This window comes from Tachyglossus aculeatus, chromosome 1, assembly GCF_015852505.1.
Source record: "Tachyglossus aculeatus isolate mTacAcu1 chromosome 1, mTacAcu1.pri, whole genome shotgun sequence".
Classification (NCBI taxonomy): domain Eukaryota; kingdom Metazoa; phylum Chordata; class Mammalia; order Monotremata; family Tachyglossidae; genus Tachyglossus; species Tachyglossus aculeatus.
Window position 1 is genome coordinate 72,439,654 of NC_052066.1, and position 22,784 is coordinate 72,462,437.

Sequence of the window (22,784 nt, forward strand, 5' to 3'; positions counted from 1 at the left end):
TAGAGTAATAAATATGTACATATATATATAAATATATGTGCTTTGGGGAGGGGAAGGAGGTAAGGTTGGGGGAGGGGGAGGAGGGGAAGAGGGAGGAGGGGGGACAAGTCACTTCACTTCTCTGGGCCTCAGTTACCTCATCTTTTAGACTGTGAGCCCACTGTTGGTTAGGGACCGTCTCTATATGTTGCCAACTTGTACTTCCCAAGTGCTTAGTACAGTGCTCTGCACACAGTAAGCGCTCAATAAATACGATTGATTGATTGATGGATCTGTAAAAATGGGGATTAAGACTGTGAGCCCCCCTTGGGACAACCTGATCACCTTGTAACCTCCCCAGCGCTTAGAACAGTTCAATACCTCCAACGTTATTTGTAATTTCCTGATATTTTCAGACTAGCGTAATCATTCCTTGAGCTAAGAGAGTGCAATATAAGTACATTTTGTTGTGGAGCTTTGATTAAGCATCTACTAGTGCAGAGCACTGTCCTGGGGGGTTTGGAAGAATATAAGTATAATATCATATATTATATTACATAATATTATATATATTATAATAATAATATAATATGATTATTATAATATATTATATAATATATAATATAATATGAGGCATGGTCTCTGCTGTCAAAGATTTGGCAATCTAGTTTTCAGGGTGAGAGAGGATTGACCGACATTGGCAGGCAAACAGTGCACTTTACGCATAGGTCTCCTCTCTCAATTCTTCAATAAAATAAAAGTTGGAACTTTAAAGAAAACCATGTAAATAGAGAGCAAAGGGTATACATTGACAGGGTAGCAGTGGGATATTTTGGGTGATGGCATACCGTAATGAGACCTGAATCTTTATTTTATATAGGAGCTTTCACAGAAGGGATACTCACAGAAATTCCGGAAGAGGTACCTTACTCACCCTGGGATTTCGAGGAGAAGAGATTAAGGTACCTCTTCTGGAATTTTTGCTGAGCATTCCTTCTGTGAGAGCTCTTACAGAAAATAAAGATTCAGGTCTCATTACCTTGCCTGGGATTTTGAGGAGAAGAGATTAAGGAATTTGTGGGCCGGAACAATGGGTAATGGCAGGTAGAAAGGAGACGTGAAAAATACCTGGAAAATTACTTTTTCATTACCTATGGCCTTACAAAGTGTAGTAAAATGTATGTTTTTTTTATATTATATATAAATAAATATATTTATTTATTTATCTTGTACATATCTATTCTATTTATTTTATTTTGTTAGTATGTTTGGTTTTGTTCTCTGTCTCCCCCTTTTAGACTGTGAGCCCACTGTTGGGTAGGGACTGTCTCTATATGTTGCCAATTTGTAAGTACATACTCTGCACATAGTAAGCGCTCTGCACATAGTAAGCGCTCAATAAATACGATTGATGATGATGATGATGATGTTTTTGTAACTCATCAGTTGTCTAACGCTGGGCTCGTGTTACCGTAGAACCTGATTTTAAGAAAACCTTGCAACAGAGCCCTTCTCTTGATTAACGCCACATGTACGCGCAAAACTGTTCCTTCAGACATGACCTTGTATTGTGTATAGACGAGACTCGTGGGAAAAGCGCTGTATCCAAGATGCGTAATGAAATTAATAATAATAATGGCATTTATTAAGCGCTTACTATGTGCAAAGCACTGTTCTAAGCACTGGGGAGGTTACAAGGCGATCAGGTTGTCCCACAGGGGGTTCACAGTCTTAATCCCCATTTTACAGATGAAGTAACTGAGGCACAGAGAAGTTAAGTGACGTGCCCAGAGTCACACATCTGACAGTTGGTGGAGCCGGGATTTGAACCCATGACCTCTGACTCCAAAGCCCGGGCTCTTTCCATTGAGCCACGCTGCTTCTTAAAAGTTATTGGAGGACAGTCTGTTATAGACTTTCAGGTCTTAGGAAAAATGAGAGGGGGGGTCACTTAAAATAATCAGTGGTATTTATTGAGTGCCTACTGTAGGCACAGCACTGTACTTAGCTTGGGAAGAGTACAATACAACAGAGTTGGTAGACACATTCCCTGTCCACAACGAGCTTACAATAATAGCTGTTACTTAAGCGTTTAATAATGGCAATAATAATAATGATAGCATTTATTAATAATAATGGTTATTATTGGCATTTGTTAAGCGCTTACTATGTGCAAAGCACTGTTCTAAGCACTAGGGAGGTTACAAGGTGATCAGGTTGCCCCACGGGGGGCTCACAGTCTTCATCCCCATTTTACAAATGAGGGAACTGAGGCGCAGAGAAGTGAAGTGACTTGCCCAAAGTCACACAGCTGACAGTTGGCGGAGCTGGGATTTGAACCCATGACCTCTGACTCCAAAGACTATGTGCCAAAGACTTTTCTAAGTAAAGCACTGGGATAGGCACATTTGATTATTGCTTTATTATTGTGTTGTTCTACTGTGTGTTTGTATAAAGTAGAAGTACAGTATCCCCTGTACTGTTGATTAGAATTCATTTTATTTCTAGGTTTTCCTCCAGGAAACTAGGCCTCCTTCCTCCAGGAGGCCTTCCCAGATTGAGCCCCCTCCTTCCTCTCCCCCTCGTCCCCCTCCCCATCCCCACCACCTTACCTCCTTCCCCTCCCCACAGCACCTGTAAATATGTTTGTATATATTTATTACTCTATTTTACTTGTACATATTTATTCTATTTATTTTATTTTGTTAATATGTTTTGTTGCCTGTCTCCCCCTTATAGACTGTGAGCCCGCTGTTGGGTAGGGACCGTCTCTATATGTTGCCAACTTGTACTTCCCAAGTGCTTAGCACAGTGCTCTGCACACAGTAAGCGCTCAATAAATACGATTGAATGAATGAATAATTTCATTTCTAATTTCGGATTTCAATTTACAACAGCCTTTAAATTAGACCTAATTGTTTTTGTCTTGCCATCTCAGGATTCTTTATATATTTATAACAGATGAATATATATATATATAATATATATATATATAAAATATATATATATATATATAAAATATATATTTGTAACAGATAAATTAGATAATTTAATTAGGTAAACAGATAATTAGAGCGGGAGCGTGGCTCAGTGGAAAGAGCCTGGGCTTTGGAGTCAGAGGTCATGGGTTCAAATGCCGGCTCCACACTTGCCAGCTGTGTGACTTCGGGCAAGTCACTTAACTTCTCTGTGCCTCAGTTACCTCATCTGTAAAATGAGGATTAAGTCTGTGAGCCCCACGTGGGACAACTTGATTACCTTGTATCTACCCCAGCGCTTAGAACAGTGCTTTGCACATAGTAAGCGCTTAATAAATGCCATTATTATTATTATTTTTTTGGGGGGGGGTCCAACATGTAAATCTATTCCCATGCTTTTTATGTATTGTCAGTTTAGTCTGCCTATCTTTTCCCCCCATTAGATTATAAAATCCTTGGATTACTACATTAATCCAAGCATTTTTCCTATCCCGCCTTGATTACCGTATCAGCCTCGTTGCTGACCGCCCGGCCTCCCGTCTCTCCCTTCTCCAGTACGTACTTCACTCTGCTTCCCGGTTCAGTTTTTCTACAAAAATGTTCAGTCCGTGTTTCCCCACTCCTTAAGAACCTCCAGTGGTTGCCTTTCCACCTCTGCAACAAATTGAAACTCCTTGCCATCGGCTTTAAAGCACTCAATCACCTTGCCCGCTCCTACTTCACCTCGCCACTCTCGTACTTCGCTCCTCTAATGCCATCTTACTCACTGTACCTCGATCTCGTCTATCTCACCGCCAACTTCTCGCCCACTTCCTACCTGTGGCCTGCAGTGCCCTCCCTCTTCATATCCGTTAGATAATTACTCTCTCTTCCCTACCCGCCCATTCATTCATTGTCGTATTTATTCATTCAATCGTATTTATTGAGCGCTTTCTGTGTGCAGAGCACTGTACTAAGCGCTTGGGGAGTACAAGTTGGCAACATACAGAGACGGTCCCTGCCCAACAACGGGCTCACAGTCTAGAAGGGGGAGACAGACAACAGAACAAAACATATTAACAAAGTAAAATAAATAGAATAGTAAATTGTATCTATTCCAGTGCTTACTGCAGTGCCTGGCACATAGTAAGCGCTTCACAAATACCATTAAAAAAATGGAACACACTGTCAAATTAATCCCCCAATATCAAGGATTAAATTTTTCACCTCCTCTTCTGTACCTGTGGCTCCGCCACATGTCTGCTGTGTGACCTTGGGCAAGTCACTTAACTTCTCTGAGCCTCAGTTACCTCATCTGTAAAATGGGGATTGAGTGTGAGCCCCATGTGGGACAACCTGATCACTTTGTATCCCCCCCAAGTGCTTAGAACAGTGCTTTGCACATAGTAAGCGCTTAACAAATGCCAACATTATTATTATTATTATTATTATTATTACCTTTCCCCAAATATCAAGCATATTTGATACTATTTTTGTTTTGGGATTATAATCACCTCCCCTTACGTCAAACACCTCCATTAAAATGGGCTATGTTGGGCATAGTAAGGGGGCTCCAGCAGAAAGTACACTCTATTGTATATATGTATATATGTTTGTACATATTTACATATAGTACATATTTATTACTCTATTTTACCTGTACATATCTGTTCTATTTATTTTATTTTGTTAGTATGTTTGGTTTTGTTCTCTGTCTCCCCCTTCTAGACTGTGAGCCCACTGTTGGGTAGGGACTGTCTCTATATGTTGCCAACTTGTACTTCCCAAGCGCTTAGTACAGTGCTCTGCACACAGTAAGCACTCAATAAATACGATTGATTGATTGACTGGAGAGAAATATCAGAGAAAAGGAATATCCGACAGTGAGAGGGGAAGGCATTGGTTGATACCTACCATCTGAATCAATGCTTTTAAGGGCCGTGGGAGGAATGACTGATACTTTACAGAGGCCGAGGGGGCACTTGGTCAGTAACAGTTCTTTACATGATGTGTGTACCTGAAAAAACAAAAATCAAAGCCTTAATGAAGGCACATCTCCTCCAAGAGGCCTTCCCTGACTAAGCCCTCTTTTTCTTTCCTTCCACTCCCCTCTGTGTCACCCTGACTTGCTCCTTTTATTCATTTCCCCCTCCCGGGAAATAGCACTTACGTGCGTATCTGTTATTTTATATAAGTGCCCGTCTCTCCCAGTAGACTGCAAGCTCACTGCGGGCAGGGAATGTGTGTGTTGTACTCTCCCTTGTGTGTAATACTTACACAGTAAGTGCTCCCCCTTCTAGACTGTGAGCCCATTGTTGGGTAGGGGCCGTCTCTATATAATAATAATAATAATGGTGATGGCATTTGTTAAGCGCTTACTCTGTGCAAAGCACTGTTCTAAGCTATATGTTGCCAACTTGTACTTCCCAAGCGCTTAGTACAGTGCTCTGCACACAGTAAGCGCTCAATAAATACGATTGAATGAATGAAATACGGTTGACTGACTGACTTGAGTGCCAGGAACATATTTTACATTTCTTTATGCTCTCCAAATGCCCATTACACAGTTCTCTGCACAGTAGCCCTTGGTAAACACTGATGATTTAAAGACCAAAAATCTATTAATTTCGTGTGGGGGCTCCCTTGGAAGGCTTGAATTGCTTAAACTATTTTTTTAATCACTCTATAGGTAGGCTTTCAGGGAAAGAGTAAGGCGGCCTAACATTTCTATTCACCTCACTACATTAGAAAAGCAGCGTGGCTCAGTGGAAAAAGCCCGGGCTTTGGAGTCAGTGGTCATGCGTTCAAATCTTGGCTCCGCCAGTTGTCAGCCATGTGACTTTGGGCAAGTCACTTAACTTCTCTGGGCCTCAGTTACCTCATTTGTAAAATGGGGATTGACTGTGAGCCCCCTGTGGTACAACCTGATCACCTTGTAACCTCCCCAGTGCTTAGAACAGTGCTTTGCACATAGTAAGTGCTTAATAAATGCCATCATTATTATTATTATTATTATTATCTTGTTCCTTGCATGAGGCATAACTGAACTATATAGCAGTTTAGGTGTACTGAAGAGAAGCAGCGTGGCTTAGTGGAAAGAGCCCGGGCTTGGAAGTCAGAGGTCATGGGTTCTAATCCCAGCTCTGCCACTTATCAGCTGTGTGGCTTTGGGCAAGTCACTTCACTTCTCTGTGCCTCAGTCCTCTCATCTGTAAAACGGGGATGAAGACTGTGAGCCCCACTTGGGACAACCTGATTACCTTGTATCAACCCCAGCGCCTAGAACAGTGCTTTGCACATCATAAGTGCTTAACAAATACCATCATTATTATTATTATTATCTACGAGTGTTTACACTTAGGAATTTAACTGTACCTCCCTGACTACACTGAAGTATAGGAATTTGAAAAATTATATGTAAATGAAGAGCTATTTGAGACTTAAGGCAAATTTGTATTGTGTTTTCTTCCCATCTCCCCTATATCTACCTTTTTGTTTTTGTTTTTCATTTTTGTTTGTTTTGTTTTCCTTTAATTCCAGCCAGGGGCATGATGGAATGTGGAACAATAGTCAACTGCAAGAAATGGCTCAGATGAGGATAAAACATCAAGAAGAACTAACGGAACTGCATAAGAAACGTGGGGAGGTTAGCACATCTCCCCCTCTTTTGCTCTAGTATGAGAATCCAGTTTTTAGAGCCCAGTTGGGCTCCGGTAAAACACTCGACAACTCTCGGAAACTGGTTTTTGTAGTGGGGTGCGTTTAAATCTGTGGCGTAAACAATAATTCTCTCTCTCCTAGTTGGCCCAGTCAGTAATTGACCTGAATAACCAAATGCAACAGAAGGACAAAGAGATGCAAGAGAATGAAGCCAAGTGAGTAAAATGAATGCCCCCTGCCAGAGATCAGATGGTGAGGTGAGCGTTCCGGTTGTCATTCTTGTTCGCCCTTCGTTGGCCCTTTCAGAATTGCCGAATATTTGCGGAAGATCGCCGAATTAGAGACAGAGTGCCAGGAGCTTCGCAACAAGCTGCAGGACCATGAAAGAGCAAACCAGACCTTAAAGGATGAGTACGACGCCCTGCAGATCACGTTCACAGCTTTAGAAGAGAAGCTGAGGAAAACTACTGAAGACAACCAAGAGCTGGTCACCCGCTGGATGGCAGAGAAGGCCCAGGAAGCCAATCGCCTAAATGCGGAAAATGAAAAGGACTCAAGGTGACTGCTCACCACCCGGGCCTCTTACTTGTTCTTAAAAACGGCTTCAATTTTTTTTAACGGCATTTATTGAGCGCTTACTGTGTGCAAAGCACTGTTCTAAGCGCTGGGGAGGTTAAAGGTGATCAGGTTGTCCCACAGGGGGCTCAGTCTTAATCCCCATTTTACAGATGAGGGAACTGAGGCCCAGAGAAGTCAAGTGACTTGCCCCAAGTCACACAGCTGACAAGTAGCGGAGCCGGGATTTGAACCCAGGACCTCTGACTCCAAAGCCCGGGCTCTTTCCACTGAGCCACGTTGCTTCTCCTGCTGCTGCTGCTGCTTCAACTGAACCTGATTCGTTGGCGTACTCTAACGAGGACAGGGAGTTGATTGTCCTTCTTTAACTCGCTCGCCATATGATGATGATGATGGCATTTATTAAGCGCTTACTATGTGCAAAGCACTCAATAAATACGATTGATGATTGATGATGATGATGTTCTAAGCACTAGGAAGGTTACAAGGTGATCAGTTTGGCTCACAGTCAATCCCCATTTTACAGATGAGGTAACTGAGGCCCAGAGAAGTTGTGACTTGCCCAAAGTCACACAGCCGACGATTGGCGGAGCCGGGATTTGAACCCGTGACTACTGACTCCAAAGCCGTATCTCCTTACTAATGGAGTCCGACCAGTTTCTAAGCCAGCTGCCATTCGGGAGGCAGCTCGGCCCTCTAGACTCGCGTCGTGGGCAGGGAACGGCTCTGCCAACTCTATGTTGTTATAGTGTACTCGCCCAAGCACTTAGCCCAGTGTTCTGCACACCGCAAGTGCTCAATAAATACCGTTGATTGTTTGGCCTTGTGGAAAGAGTACAAGACCGACAGTCGAGAGAACTGGGTTCTAACTGCAGCTCTGCTACTTGCCTTTTTGTGACCTTGGACAGGTCAGTTAACGTCTGTGTACTTCTCTTTCCTCATCTGTAAAGTGAAGATAAAATGGTGGTCTCCCCCCAAACCGTGTGTTGTTAGCTTCTTAAGAAACATCTTTGAGAAAAATTAAAATGCGCGATTACGGGATAATAATAATGGTATTTGTTAAGCGCTTACTACGTGCCAAGCACTGTCGAAGCGGTATCTAGGTAGGGTGTCCACATCTCCAGTACTTAGAAATCAGCTCAGATATGAAGGAAATGAGGGAGCAGGTTTAAAAGAAACTTGATCCGTCTGTTATATGTTTTCTTAAGGCTTTGCAGTTGAGTAAATAGTAGTAATGCTATTTACCGGACTGCGCAGAGGTCTTGGGGAAAGTACCCCCAAAACACAGATTAAACGAGCACTAAAAATGGTTTTTATTGGTTTTCACAGGAGACGGCAAGCCAAGCTTCAGAAGGAGCTAGCTGAAGCCGCAAAGGAACCGCTTCCTGTCGAACAGTAAGTAGTCTCTGACACTTGACCAGAATGGACCTACGGAAAGCGTTCCACTTAACGCACCAAATAGGATGTGGATCGGAAGATCACATTCTCCCCTTGGTTGAATAAGCTTGTGATGTGGGAAAGAGCACAGAGCTTGCCAGTTGAAATAATAGTTTATGTCTGGGAATCCACAGGTGAATGTATGAGTTTATTTTGGTTAGTCCTCGTAGAGACTTCCAACAGCTGCTTTTTGTCTTTAGCCTATGTGTGGAAGAAAACAAATGTAGGCGATCTACTTTTATAACATCCCCTATGCCTAGGGTGTATTTTTGAGCCTCTTCTGACTCCAGCCTCCAGCTACCTTTTGAGAGTGGTGTATGACAGGGGTTGTAAAAAAAAACTGGTGACTCCCCGTCCTGTCAGTGCCTTCAGACTTCGGTAGCACTCCACCCTCTAGGATTTGCCTTATTGTGGATTTGTTTCTTCCCCAGCATCCTAGGCTGATACTTTTACAGTAAGGCTGCCCTCACTCTGCAGAGACGCCCTGGCCTCCGCTCCACACTTCTCTTGCCGAATTGTTTTGGCTCTGTTTTTGCTGCCTCGTGTCCTTGTCATCTGTTGACTGACTTAATGGGCAAAGGACTTGATGTGGTGTTTGTTTATTTTTTTTTCCCCAGCATGCTTTGTGAAGAGCAATTGGCCCCTTGAAATCATTGTTATGAGACACGAGACAAAACTCTGTAGCGCCTTTTGCAAAGTATTTGTATTTCTCAAGTTTCTCTGATGCTCTAGAATCAATAAAGTGGTCCAGGAAATCATTATTTCTTTCTGTGGGAAAGAGTAGTACATTTAGTTGAGCCGGAACAAAGGGCGGAGTTTCTAGGCAACCCTGGATTTCATAACTTGGGCTGCCAGTCATTGGATGATAGTTCAAAAGAGTATTCAATTTAAAACGTTTTTTTTTTAATGTTTGCCGTACTGCACTCAATTGATGTAACCCGTGAACATGAGGCTAAATGGGTTTCAATTGCTGTGTTTGCCATGGATTCATTAGGTAACCTGACACACGCTTCTTTTGTTTCCCACTTTAAGTGCAACTCAGTTCATTCCAACTGCATACCTTAGAGGACTATTGGAAAAAGGATTGGGCAAGGTTTAAAAGGTTAGAACTGTTGGAGGAAAGGCATTACAAAATTCAGAATACTCTAAATGGCAGTCAGTGGTATTTATTGAGTGCTACTGTGTGCAGAACACTGTACTAAGCATTTGGATGAGTGCAGCACAACAGAATTGGTAGATGTGATTCCCGCTCATAAGGAGTTTACAGTCTACGGGGGAGATGCATTAAAATCGATTAGGGATAGGGGAAATACTAGAGTGTAAGGATACGTACATAAGTATTGTGGGGCCGGGATGAATACGAGAGTGCTAAAGGATTACACAGCCAACTTCTTATTCGATGCTGAATAGAGGCCAGATAAGGGAAATAGTTTAATTTGGAAAGGCCACTTGGAAAGGATGTGGAGGGTTTTGAAGGTGGGGAGAGTGGTGGATTGTCAAATATGAAGCAGGAGGGAGTTCCAGGCCTGAAGGAGAAAGTGGGCGTTGATTTGTGGCGGGATAGGCGAGATCGAAATTGTCAGGAAGTTGGTTTTAGAGGAGTGGAGTGTTTGGGTTGGGTTGTAATAGGGGATCCGCGAGTTTAACTAGGTGGGAGAGATCCAAATGAGTGGCTTAAAGCCTGTGGGAAGGAGTTTCTGGATGATGTGGAGGTGGATGGGCAACCCTTGGAGGGTTTTTATCTGAAAAATGATCCTGGCAGCAGAATGAAGTATGAATTGGGGAAGGGAGAGAGAGTTTGCCCAGGAGAGTAGAAGGAGGCTGATGGGAGTAGTCAGGAGTGGAAGCGATGAATGCTTGGATGGCGTGGTAGTAGTTTGGATGGAGAGGAAAAAGGATTCCAGAGATGTCATGAGGTAGACCTGATAGGATTTTGTGGCAGATTGAATATGTGGATTGAGTGAGAGAGATGAGTGAAGTTTAGTAGTAATAATAATGGTATTTGTTAAAACGCTTACTATGTGCCAAGCACTGTTCTGAGCACTGAAGTAATTACAGGATAATATAATGCCGCGGTTACAAGCCTGTGAGACAGGGAGGATGGTGGTGCTGTCCGTGGTGATAGGAAGAGGGGTTTGGGTGGGAAGATGAGCAATTCTGTTTTGGCAATGGTAAGTTTGAGCAGTTGGATTCATTAATCTTACCTGGTAGTTTCAAAGTTCACTTTAACATAATGAAAATTCTTAAGTGGCTAAGTTCTCTCATCCACATTGCCTCTGTTACTGCTTTGATTGTATTTAGAGCACTTTAAAATTCTTAGCTAATTATCAGAATATCCCTTAGGAACATATTGTTGTCTTGCTTAGGTTGTATAGTGTTCTTGGGAGAGTACATTGCTTCCCACTTGGGGTTTAGTAAAAGCCACTGGTTGGTTTCTCACCCGAAAACTTAGAAGAAGCAAAGCAAGTCAGTAATGGAGCTGGGAATGGAATTAGGTCCCATCCTCTTATACCCAAGATTGGATGCAGCCAGTGTTCGGTGCATTTATTTGGGCTAACCCATTTATCCTTTCATCCAGATCTCTTTTTAAAATGGGTTGTGCTGAGCCAGACGGAGTGAAATTTAAGCAAGAACACCACCAGGGGCCCTGCCTCCGAGTGGCTCTTTTCATGGATAAAAGAGATATAAGAGTGCAGATTGAAAGAAAGAGGGTTCGGCCCATTTGGGAATGGATATGTTGAAATGGTGGGCACTGATATTCAGGTGGAGAGGGTGTCTAAGAACCGATAGCAATGCTGCTTATCTGTTGTACGAATCGATCTTGGTGATAATGGTAGATAGATCCCACAACATTGCTTGCTGATAGAAATTTTCTATTTCCTCTCCTCATCTTAACCAAGGTGATCAGATTGTGATCTCCAGAGAGAGGAGGAAGAGTGGTTTTGAGAACTTGGAGGCAATTATTATAGTTTATATGGCACTTCCGGGGCATTCCCTTGATGCTGTAGGGTTGAAGCAAACCTCAAGAATCCTTGCCATCATCCTAAATTGCTCAGGGAGCGTTGTGGGTATCCTTGAGTTGGTCTTTTTCTTCTTCCCTCTCTGTAGCTCACGGGTGAAGGGCACTGCAGAATTGGATGCAGGGTCCCACTCTCTTTTCCAGTTGTTCTCTTAGCAGCTAGGTTCCATCCCTCCATCTGCTTACCAACTCCTCTAATAAAATGGCCCTGCCTCTGACCATCCTCCTTGTCTTCAAAAAAAAAAAAAAAAATTAGCAATACTTATGACTTCTTGGACTCAAAGTAGGAATATGAGGTTGAAGAGGAAATATCCCCTTGATGATCCATGACAAAGCTATATTGTTTCACATAACTGGTTAATAAGAAACTGGGGTTGATGCCACATTTTTTGCTCCCTATTAGCATCTTTCAATATGTTTTCGTGAAAGAGGCCATTTCCAGAGGAAGATAAAAGTGGCCAGAACTAATCCAGATTTCTTTTATTGCATTTTGCCTTATGCAGCATGCCTTTAGAAAATGTTCATGTTTAGTACTGAAGAGCTCTAATTATAAAGTGACTTTGCAGCCTCTTGCCATTCCGTCCCCCACCCCATGCCCCTCAGTTTAGAAGTGATTTCCAAGTAGAAGAACAAAAATTACTTTAATTTGTCGTGGTGAGTAAACCTCGAAGAGGAGAGCTTTAACCCTGGACTGTTAACGGGTTGCTCTATGGAAGTTTACCATACTCTACTGCGGTGTGAGGCTGGGATCTAAATTGCTTCACTTGGGGAGGGTATGCCTGCTTACGAACCTGAAGACTCAATCATGCCACTCCCTAGAACCTAATTGGGTGCAAATCACGTAGACTTCCAAGTGAACATTTCTTGCCCTGTCCTCTCACCATCTTGACAGTTTATCTTCTCCTGCCTTCCATCTCCAACTGAGTGACATACCCGCACCTTAAACTCACTGCGATCGGAATACATTTCTTACCTTTTCCTTTAAACCTCTTTCCCATCTTCTTTCCTAGCCCCCAAGCTCACAACCTTGATGTCATCTTTGGTCCTCTGCGTTGCTCACCTTCAAACGTTTAGGCAGACTGTAAATCCTGCCAGGTTCTCTCTGTAACATTTCATGGTCTTACCTCTTTCTGTCCACCTGTGGTTCGAGCCCTGGTCATCTCCTCCCAGCTGGATGATATTAACTGCCTCCTTAGTGATCCCCTTGCCTCAGCAGATCTCTCCCCTAAGGCAGAGATACCTTTGCACGTGGCCTCTTAACAGGCTGCCTGAAACACACCACTCCTATGATTACCCATTTTTTTCTTGCATTAAACAGACCTAACCCAAGTTGAGATGGAGGTCAAGTGTGATCATGAGACTTGAGTTATGATAAATACCATTGATTTACTATATTTGGAAAATTACTTTTGTGGTGGGGCAGATGGCAGGTGGGAGGTATATATAGTATAGCATTGTTAGGGCCAGAATGTTGTCAGGGGGCCCAGTGGGCACACAGTGTGCCAGTAGCAGAGTAATAGCAGCAAGATATCCACACTGAACCTGCAGTATCAGTCCAGGGTGGATATTCTGGTCATCTCTGGGACTGCTCAAGGAGGAGGTTCTGGCCTACTAGCATCAAAACCAGGAAGAACGGATAGTCTGGTCATCTTTGGATCTGCTCAAGGAGGAAGTTCACCCCTACTAGCATCAAAAAAACCCCAAAAACCTCTCCAGGAAACTGACGCCGTACACTGTCAACAGAGCAGGAGGGATCAGCACTGTTTATATCATCAGAAGAGGAATTTCCTCCAAGCGGTTCTCCCGTACGATCACCACAAGAAAGGAGGCATTTGCTCATCCTGAAGAACTCTTCGATGGACTGAAAAGTACGGGGAGGAGTCGGGAAGCGTTTGGATTTCTTTGGCTATTAAAGGCGCAGGCCTTTGCTGCTAAGTTGTGCATCTACCAGATAATGTTGGGAAGGTGCACTCTGGCATGGGGGGCCGGGGCGTTGCTTTAATAGAGGATCTGTCGTAAGTCTTGATCTTGGTGTGTGGTCCCTCCGCTAATGGTTGGCTAGCGGGATAGTGCTGTTACCCTAAAAGGTGGGTGGTAACAGCTAGCAAGGTAGTGTAGTGATTGGTGTGGTGGTGTCACTTGGTGTAGTGGCCAGTGTGCTGTTGGTACTCAGAGTAGTGACTGGTGTGACGTTGGTCCTCAGGGTAGCAACCGATATGGTGGTGTCACTCGGGGTAGTGATAGGGAGGAGATGGTAACGTCTTCAGGGATATGAGTGCAATCTGACTGTCTAGGCTGAGCAACCTAGAAAGATGATGCTGATGTCTGAGTTGGAAAAAACTAGACATCTGGGTGGGTTTATTCATTCTTGTGTAAAGCAGAAGCGGGTGCTTTACCAGGTTCCTGAGGGCAGTTGGACGGGCCTTCACCACCGGGAGAATGGGATCTGCAACTCCAAAGGGACGGTGAAGTCGAGGAAGAAGAAAGGAGTAGTGATTCAGGTTCTGTGGAATGAGGCTGCAGTACAGCAGAAGCATATTGCTGCCCTGGAAGAGATGATGGAACAACAGAAGGTCGTGGTCTAATTCGCAGTTATATCCACCTAAGTGTCAGCCTGGGGTTACAGTGGACAACGAAGGAGACGGAGTAAACAGGGTTTTGAGAAACTGGGGAAGAATTGAGAAAGAAATCCAAGGAAAGGAAAAGGGGGTCGTCTTGTCATTTACAGGTGGAACCTTCAGCTTCCCCTCCTTACCTGAAATACCCGGATGTTTCAGAGGTCCTAGGGTCATCGAAACCCCCGCAGGTTGCACCAGTGACCTGAAGAACACGGCATGTATTACCAGGGACTTGTCCACTGGACTTGTGGGGAGAGCGTAGGGTTCTCCATGTGGCGTCTGGCCACTTAGAGTATTAGGGTGAAAAGGCTGGGACGTCTGATTGCTCCCCAAGACAAGAGGAAGTGACAGAGGAGATCATCCTGACTTCCTTCTCGTCCAGGAACAGAGGAATTAGGGATGGCCTCATCAGAATGGGACCCTTCTAGAAACCCAGTCAGTGGCTAATAGTGGAGAAGGCCACATCAGAGCTGTATGAGAGTGAGGAGGTGGCTCTGTTGGGACCAGAATTGTCTTGAAGGTTTGCTCTGTTTTGTCGAGGAGGTAGTGAGGGCATGGTTTGGGGTTGTATCCCCATGGGGAGTGGAGTAGGGAAAATGGCTGGTCATCTTCATGAGCCCATCTAGGTGTGGCTGCGGGATGAACCAGGAGAGGTCCCTGATGAATGGAAAAATTGGGGAGAGGGATCGATCAGTCTGTGGAAGTGGGAGTCAGCTTGTTAGTATCATGATCCCAGCTGATTCCTTCCAAATTTCAGTGGGATCTGGAAATGCAACAGGGGTTCCTGGAAGATTAGCCTCTTGCCCCGCCAAGGCGCAAACCTGGTGGTGGTGAAGTAACTCAATCAGTGGTATTTATTGTGTGCTTATCAGAGCAGTGTACTAAACACTCGGGAGTGTGCAGTACAGTGGAGTTAGCAGACATGTTCCCTGCCCACGGCCAGCTTACCACCTAAAGGTCCCTGTCTCCCCCTTCTAGACCGTGAGCCCATTGTTGGGTAGGGACCGTCTCTCTACGTTGCCAACTTGTACTTCCCAAGCGCTTAGTACAGTGCTCTGCACACAGTAAGTGCTCAATGAATGAATGAATGAATAAAGGGGGAGACAGACAACAAATATAAATAAGTAATTTATAATGCATAATTTAAAGATACATTAAGTGTTTTCCGGCTGGGGCCGCTAACACAGACTCACAGCTCCACCAGACTACCGCTTCTATGCAGCCTGCAAAACAAAACCCTGATGAAATCTGGGTTAGAGAACAAACAATGAGGGAGCCCCATAAGGAAATGAATTGGCTTAAGAGAGATCCTGTTGGAGAAATGTAGGCACAGGGAGATATCCAGGTCTGGTTAGTGGGTAGGACACCCTCATTGAGCCCTGGGGAGCAGACTTGGCCCACATTCTGACTTGTTTCAGGTGGACAACTCCCAAGCCTGCTGCCCAATCCCACTACCTGCAATTCAACCCCCGAGGGTCCCTTTTACACTAGTAGGGAATGCCTGACCCTCAGCCCCAAAATGTTAGGAACTACACGTCACCCAGGGGATACGGGGTAACGAGTTGGGTTAGGGGACTTGATGTATTCAGGTCTGCAAGGGATCACTGGTTCTCTGAACGAGGATTACCTGGAGAGAAAATGAGAAGCAGCGTGGCTCAGTGGCAAGAACATGGGCTTGAGAGTCAAAGGTTGTGGGTTCTAATTCCGGCTCCCCCACTTGTCAGCTATGTGAATTTGGGCAAGTCACTTCTCTGTGCCTCAATTACCTCATCTGTCAAATGGGAATTAAGACTACGAGCCCCACGTGGGACTACCTGATAACCTTGTATCTATCCCAATGCTCAGAACAGTGCTGGGCACATAGTAAGTGCTAAGCAAATGCCATCATTATTATTATTAAAATGAGAATACCTTAATTACAGAGGAATCTGGGCAGGAGCAGTGTAGGGGAAGTGACAAGTCTGTATATTGGGCACCTGAAAGTGGGGGTTACTGAGCCCTGGGAGTCAAACAGCAAACTTCCCCATCCGGCCCTTAGCAGGGCAAAGCAGGGCAGAACTGCGTCTCTGCAGTCAGACTCCCCTTTCTCCTGTCTCTCCACCCCGTGAGAGTGGATCAGGGGACAGTGGGGAAGTGGGAAAGGAAGAAAAGACAATAGAGGGAAAGCCAAAAGAGCTAAGATGCGTAAGGTTTTGTGGGGGCCAGCTCCTGGCCCAATTAGGTTCACATTGTAAATTGCCTGGGGAAACCCCTTGGGCCTCACTGGGCAGATTCGGGATGGACAAAGGTACCTGGCATGCCCCCAGACCTCCTGAAATACTGGGCAGTTTCTTGGTGAACGTGCGTGTCTAACAAACTCCCTAAGTACTGGTCGGAAGGGCCAGGCAATGGACAGTCTGACAATCCCTTCGGGGCTCACATCCGAAAAGAACGTACAATAATTCTGGGTAGACCTGGAATGCCAGAGGGGTGGGATTTAATTTCTCAATGTTTAAGCTGTAATTTAGGGCTGGCTAAAAGTTCCCAAATATGAGGGAAGAAAGTCAGCAGTTGTATTTGTAGATTTACCGGGATAAATTTGAGAAAGTTTGGGTTTGGCGAAGGAGGAACGTAAGCAAGTTTAATGCAGTCTGACACCTTTATGTCCAGCCAGGGTAACTGATAGTCCGGGCCAAACTAGGCCTTCCGTGATGGGTTTTTTTTGTTTTATTTTCTAAAGTGAATCATGTACATCAGTTTATTTGGAGACTGTTAATGGCATTTAAAGTGTCTGGTGTGTGACTGGAGATGCCCATATGTTCCTTATTTCTGCAAAATGTCCTGATTGTATAAAGGCCAAAATGTAAAGAAAGGGATGGATCACACGTATAAGGGTCATTGTTAACATGTTTAGGGGCAAATTTACTTTGGGTGTTCCAAATTTTGGCAACTTCACTTCATCATGGTTTCCGAATCTGTGAGCTTGAACTATGAGTAAACACAAAGGAATTGATCCTTCAGATTCCTGCTTTTGGGTGGGATCAGGTTAGAAAATTCCGTGGAGCAACAGCATCCCTTAAACTGTATATTTGTCAATTTTGCATCTCTCCCATAGGGAAATGATTGGTCAAGCTCCCTTGCAAAAGTTCCTGGAGAAATTCAAGTGTTAATTGGCAGTGGGAAAGGGGTGCCCTTATGGTCATGAGTTTAATTTGTGATACTTGTATTTTGTCCAGAGAAGGAAGACAGAAGGTGCCATGTTAACTATTGGTCAGGGTAAATCTTAGAGTGCAAATTGAGCGTATGGTTATATGTATGGAGCCTGGATATCTGGGTGTTTTTGTCACGTGTTTATCAAGAATTTGTAAGCGTCTGTATTTACCCGTGGAATTTTCACTTGTGTCATCTGAAGGGAGGCTGGGGTGGGTGGTTTGGGGGCCTCTGACTCTAGGGGTCTGAGAAGCAATCCCAGAGGGATAAGAATGAAGGCCACTTTTGTACTAAATCTTACACTTTTGAGGAATCTAGAATGTGTAATTGTTGAGGTATGCGATCGGAAAAGAATTTTTATCCATTTTAGGAACCGTGTTCTGGTGTCCGGTGTGTAGATGAATATTTATTTCCTAACAGTTACATAGTCCTTAAGAGGTTTTAACAAGGATGTCAGGTGAGGCAGTTAATTGGTCCTCCAGGCAGGGCAGCCGGATCCCAGCACAGAAATATATGCTGTACCATGTATGTGTGTATGGGGAATTGTTTGTGATATTGTGCTGTATTGGTGTGCTGACTGGCTTAGGGACTGAGACCCCGGAGAGGAGAGGGATGTGATTCAGCTGTATTAAATCAGAGAGCATTTGGGCACTGCTTCACTGCCACCAGGCAGATGCCTGCCTATATCCCACTGACAGTACGAAGGTCACTAATGTAGGTTCACACCCTCAGACCCAACGAGCTATTTTGGAATTGGGAGGATCTGTGTGTCGGGGTGGGGTGACTGAGTCACTGTCAGTTTCTCTGGCCCCAGTTACAAATGGTAAAGACGTTGGAGATGGAAGTTGCAACAGAACTGAAGGAGAACGAAATACTTGGGGAGGTCACATAGCTAAAAAAAGCAAAACCACTCAAAGGCTCAGTCCCAAAGCCAGACGCTAGCCAATACAGACTTCAGACAAACGAATCCAGGGAAGACATAATTGGACCCTTCATTTGTATTTGAATCTCAGGATTTCCAAAGAGACGGGGGTAAAGAAGCGTGGGAGTGTTACCAGTAGTCTAGGGGGGCCACTGGGCACACGGCGTGCGTGTTGCAGAATAAGAGCAGCAAGATAACGGCACTGAGCCTGCACCAGTCCAGGGTGGACAATCTGGTCATCTCTGGACCCGCTCAACGAGGAGGTTCACGCGTACTAGCATCCCAACACAGATCTCTCCGGGAAGGTGTTCCCACACACTATCATCAAGGCGGAGGGATCAGAACTGCTTATATCATCAGAAGAAGAATCTCCTCCAAGAGGTTCCCGCAGACGATCATCAAAAGGAAGGAGGAACTTGCTCACCCGGGAGGACTCTTTATTGGACTGGGAACTACGGGGAGGAGTCTGGGAAGCATTTGGATTTCTTTGGCTATAAAAGGCCCAAGTCTTTGCTGCAAAGGTCTGCGTCTACCAGGTCATGACAGGGTGGGGTCCCCCTGCCATGTGAGGCCAGGAGGTCACTTTAATAAAGAGGATCTGTCGTAAGCCACGATCCTGGTATGTGGTTCCTTCGGTGATGGTAACCTGCGGGACAGTCCTGTTTCCCCGAGCGGATCAGTGTTAACACCAGAACGGTTAACAAAAATCAGCTGGAGGTGTCGAAAGTTGAAGTTTGTCAATCCTGTATTTCATATCCCTGTGAAATCAGAAATAATGTAAATTCTTGCAGTGGGGCTGTGCTTTAACTCTTGTCCCATTTTCAAATGGGCAAATTTAGGTTTGTTACCTTTTTGCAAGAGCTGTCCGAGTAAATATTTCTTTTTTTGAAACCCAGTGGAGCCGTCCCTTCTCCTGATCGTTCGTTGTATTTAGGTGCTACTGAGTGTAGAGTACTATACGTAGGATTGTAGTAGCGTTTATCAGGGGGTCCACTTGGTACAGTGCACTATACTGTACAAAATAACCAAGTGACACGTTTCCCGTCCACAAGGAGCTTACACTCTAATGGAGAGTCAAATATTTACAGATAGGGAGTAATGAAGCAGACATCTAAATGCTAAGGAGGATGTAAATAAATTCATATGTGGTAAGGAGTGGCAGGAGGTGGGACAAGGCTATATCAGAAGTAATACAACTTATAAGACTGAAATAATTTTGATGTAAATAAAAATAGGTGCATGTGTTCATAAGTCCCAAGGTTTGCAATAAAATACACAATTCTAAGGACGACTTTCCCTTTATTAAGTAAACGTTAGATCAAGTCGAGAAAACTGACCTGTATGGCATACTGGCTCTTCATTTTTAGTTTTTAAAATTGGGCGCTCAGGATTATTTTATTGTGTGCAGTCATTATTTCTAGAGAAATTGGGAAATTGGGATTTTTCAGAAATGATGTTTTTGCAGAACCCTTCATCAAGGAAAACTTGCCTTGTAGTTCTTAGCAAAGTCCGATGCTGCACATGTGCACGTAACCATTTCTTCTAATGCCGTATTGTGCTGAATTCAGACATGCCCATTGTTAGAGGACGTTTCCCTAATTATACAGTTGCAGTCTATCCAAAGCGTGCACTGAAACCCCATGTTCGTTCAGAAATGAGTCTACATCTCATCCCTTTGCATAAATGAAAGAGGTAGATGGTCAACGCAGTGAAACGGTTAACTAATCTCATAATTAGAAATGTCTAAACAGATTACGCCTACAACGATAACGTGGCAGGCCACACTGGAGCATTTTTGCAAGGAAGAGCCAAACAAAATGAAACCTGTGAGCCGGCTTCAGTGTGATTCTAACGGTTTTAGATGCTTTGCTCTCCTGCCTCTCCCCTTGCTCACATTTGGTTCCCAGAAGAGCCAGGTATAATAGTAATGGCATTTATTAAGTGCTTATTATGTGCAAAGCACTGTTCTGAGGTATGCCTCCCAAGCTTTTTGTGCGCCATGGTGCAATTTTGCTATAGGCTTAAGGGCCATGCAGTATACATCATGCGGGCTGCCGAAATTCTGTGCTGCAAAGAGAATTTTCATTGGAATTTCCCCTTCTCATTTTTAACTCCTTTGGCTTCCGTGTGTTGCCAGGTTAAGTGAACGTTATCAAATGATTCAGAGTTGTCCCACATGCTCAGAGTTCAGTGAAAACCAAACTAAAAGGAAATGGAGACCAGAGGCAGAATGTATTAAATTATCTTAGGCCTGCCTCAGTTTCTTTTGGGGCCTAGGTATATATGCCTAAATGTTACTTAAAGCTTGAGTTAGATGAGTCCATGGATGGTGTAACTGCGCCTCGCGCTTTCATTAAAGCAGCAGCATGGCATAGTGGATAGAGTGGAAGTCAGAAGGTCGTGGGATCCAATCCTGGCTCTGCTACATGTCTGCTGTGTGACCCTGGACGAGTCACTTCTCTTTGCCTCAGTTACCTCTTCTGTAAAATGGGGATTGAAACTAAGCCCCTTGTGGGACAGGGACGGTGTCCTACCTGATATGCTTGTATCCATCCCAAGCAAATGCTTAGTACAGTGCTTGGCACATAGTAAGTGCTTACAACTACCACAATTATATTATTATTATTATTTGCTCAACCAGTCATGCCAATACGCAGATTTTTCCTTTCCACGGTGCCTGTTGTTTCCTCACATTTAAGTTTGTGTGAGGCAGTCAGCTATCCCTTCTGCCCACCCCTCAAACCCATCCATAGACCACCTCTGTTTTTAGTCTGTGGGTATCTTCTCACTGGCCATCACATAAAATTCTTGAATGCAAACTGGGGAATTCTCCAGGGAGAGGCATTCAGCCTCAGGTATCTCAAGGCATGTGCCTAATTCTGTGTACCAACTTGTGTACTGGACTCAGAGATTACCCTTTCCTTGGGCTATCGTTTTTCTTATTTTTAAAAAGAAGGAAACAGTTGCTTTCCAGATGGGTATTGTCACAATTGGACATGTCACTAATTTGCCTTCAGGAAAACTTAATGGAAACCAATAGCTGCTTTGGCTACCAATGTGAGAATTTTTTTAAAAATGTTTTTGGCCTTGCCTATCAATAAGAAGGGAATCTGTTTTTCTCTTCAAGAGAAATGTTGACCCTTAGGATAGTTTTCCCCGGTAGATAATTCAAAAAGGATCGTGTTTGTTTAGATAGCAGAATGGATTGTGTGTGTTTGCAGAAAAACTTAATGCTTAGCTGATTCAAAAGGAGGCCTGCCCCCATCCTTCTCCAGGGATGATGATATTGAAGTGCTCGTGGATGAAGTGACGGACCCAGCCGAGGAGACCTCTCCGGCACGAGCCTCCAGTCGAATGACCACGTAAGTATACGAGGAGTGGTGGGGAGAAAAGAAGGTGGACTTTGTGTGTTCCAGGTTTAGCATCGGTTACTGGGGCAAGAGATAAGGGCCTACTGGTTTGGTATCAGGGAAGGTCCAAAGTGAGGTGGGTCACTGAGAAATACCATTCACACCTGCTGTTTTTAGGTGTGAAGTATGGTGTAAACTTCCCTACACTTTTGCAGGAATGGAGATGCATCTGTGCTCTGCACACAGTAAGTGCTCAGTAAATAAGATCGAGAGATTGTTAGCAATCCAGTCGTACTCTCAGAGAGTGCCTCTTCTAGGAAATTGAATAACTGCTCATGAGTAGGACCTTAAAGGGATGAGTTGAAACCCCTTCGGTTTTGTCACATTTCTGTACTTTTGAAATATCTAAGGCGAAGTGGCATCGTAGCTGCATGCAAGAAAATAGTTTGTCATTCATTACGGAGACTTGAATGGAACAAATAGTTTAATCAGTTCTATTGGGATTATTTCTTTTGCAGAGTAGCATTGAAGGGAAAGAGACTTGGGATTTAGGAAGCCCCAGAATTTGTGAAAATGTAGATCTGAGTGGTCGAAGCTATGTTTAAGACCTGGCAGATTCAGGAAAGATTTTGTTCTTCTGAATGTGAAAAGACAAGAACTATTTCCTCCACAACATTTCTTCCAGGCTGGGTGTCCCTCCTGTCCACTCACTGTTTGTGTTTTCTGGTAATTCCATGCTATCTGGGATTCTCCTTCTTGGGTTTTGGTTCTGAATGGGAGGGTGTTTTCCCAGGTTCTTGCTTCGTGGGCTGTGTTTTTATTGATCATTTATTTAAGCTTGTTGGTTCATAAGGTTTAAACCTGTCCTCCCCTCCTCTTTAGTAAGCGACTCTCCCAGCCTGCTGGAGGCCTTCTGGAATCTCTCACTAATATCTTTGGGTAGGTTAGTCCCCATTTGCCTTTCTGTTTTCATGTATGTAAATAATATAAATAATTGGTTTTAATGTACTCTCAAATATCCGTGATTCAAGGAATACAACATGTCAATGTCAGGTTTCTTCTAGCTTCTGCTTTTTT

General features: G+C 44.0%; 1 protein-coding gene across 8 annotated transcripts in view; it reads left to right on the forward strand.

Annotated features, from left to right (window-relative positions):
• The window catches only part of ATG16L1 (autophagy related 16 like 1), a 62,933-nt gene that overhangs the window by 18,640 nt on the left and 21,509 nt on the right, over positions 1–22,784 (forward strand). For 6 of the 8 annotated variants that reach the window (XM_038752167.1, XM_038752187.1, XM_038752225.1 and 3 more), the window contains exons 3-8: positions 6,477–6,582; positions 6,738–6,811; positions 6,903–7,154; positions 8,502–8,567; positions 21,633–21,719; positions 22,590–22,646. In XM_038752167.1, coding sequence (XP_038608095.1) covers positions 6,477–6,582; positions 6,738–6,811; positions 6,903–7,154; positions 8,502–8,567; positions 21,633–21,719; positions 22,590–22,646 — 642 coding nt within the window. The remainder of the gene's footprint in view (positions 1–6,476; positions 6,583–6,737; positions 6,812–6,902; positions 7,155–8,501; positions 8,568–21,632; positions 21,720–22,589; positions 22,647–22,784) is intronic. The other 2 variants (XM_038752209.1, XM_038752234.1) reach the window with 1 other exon arrangement.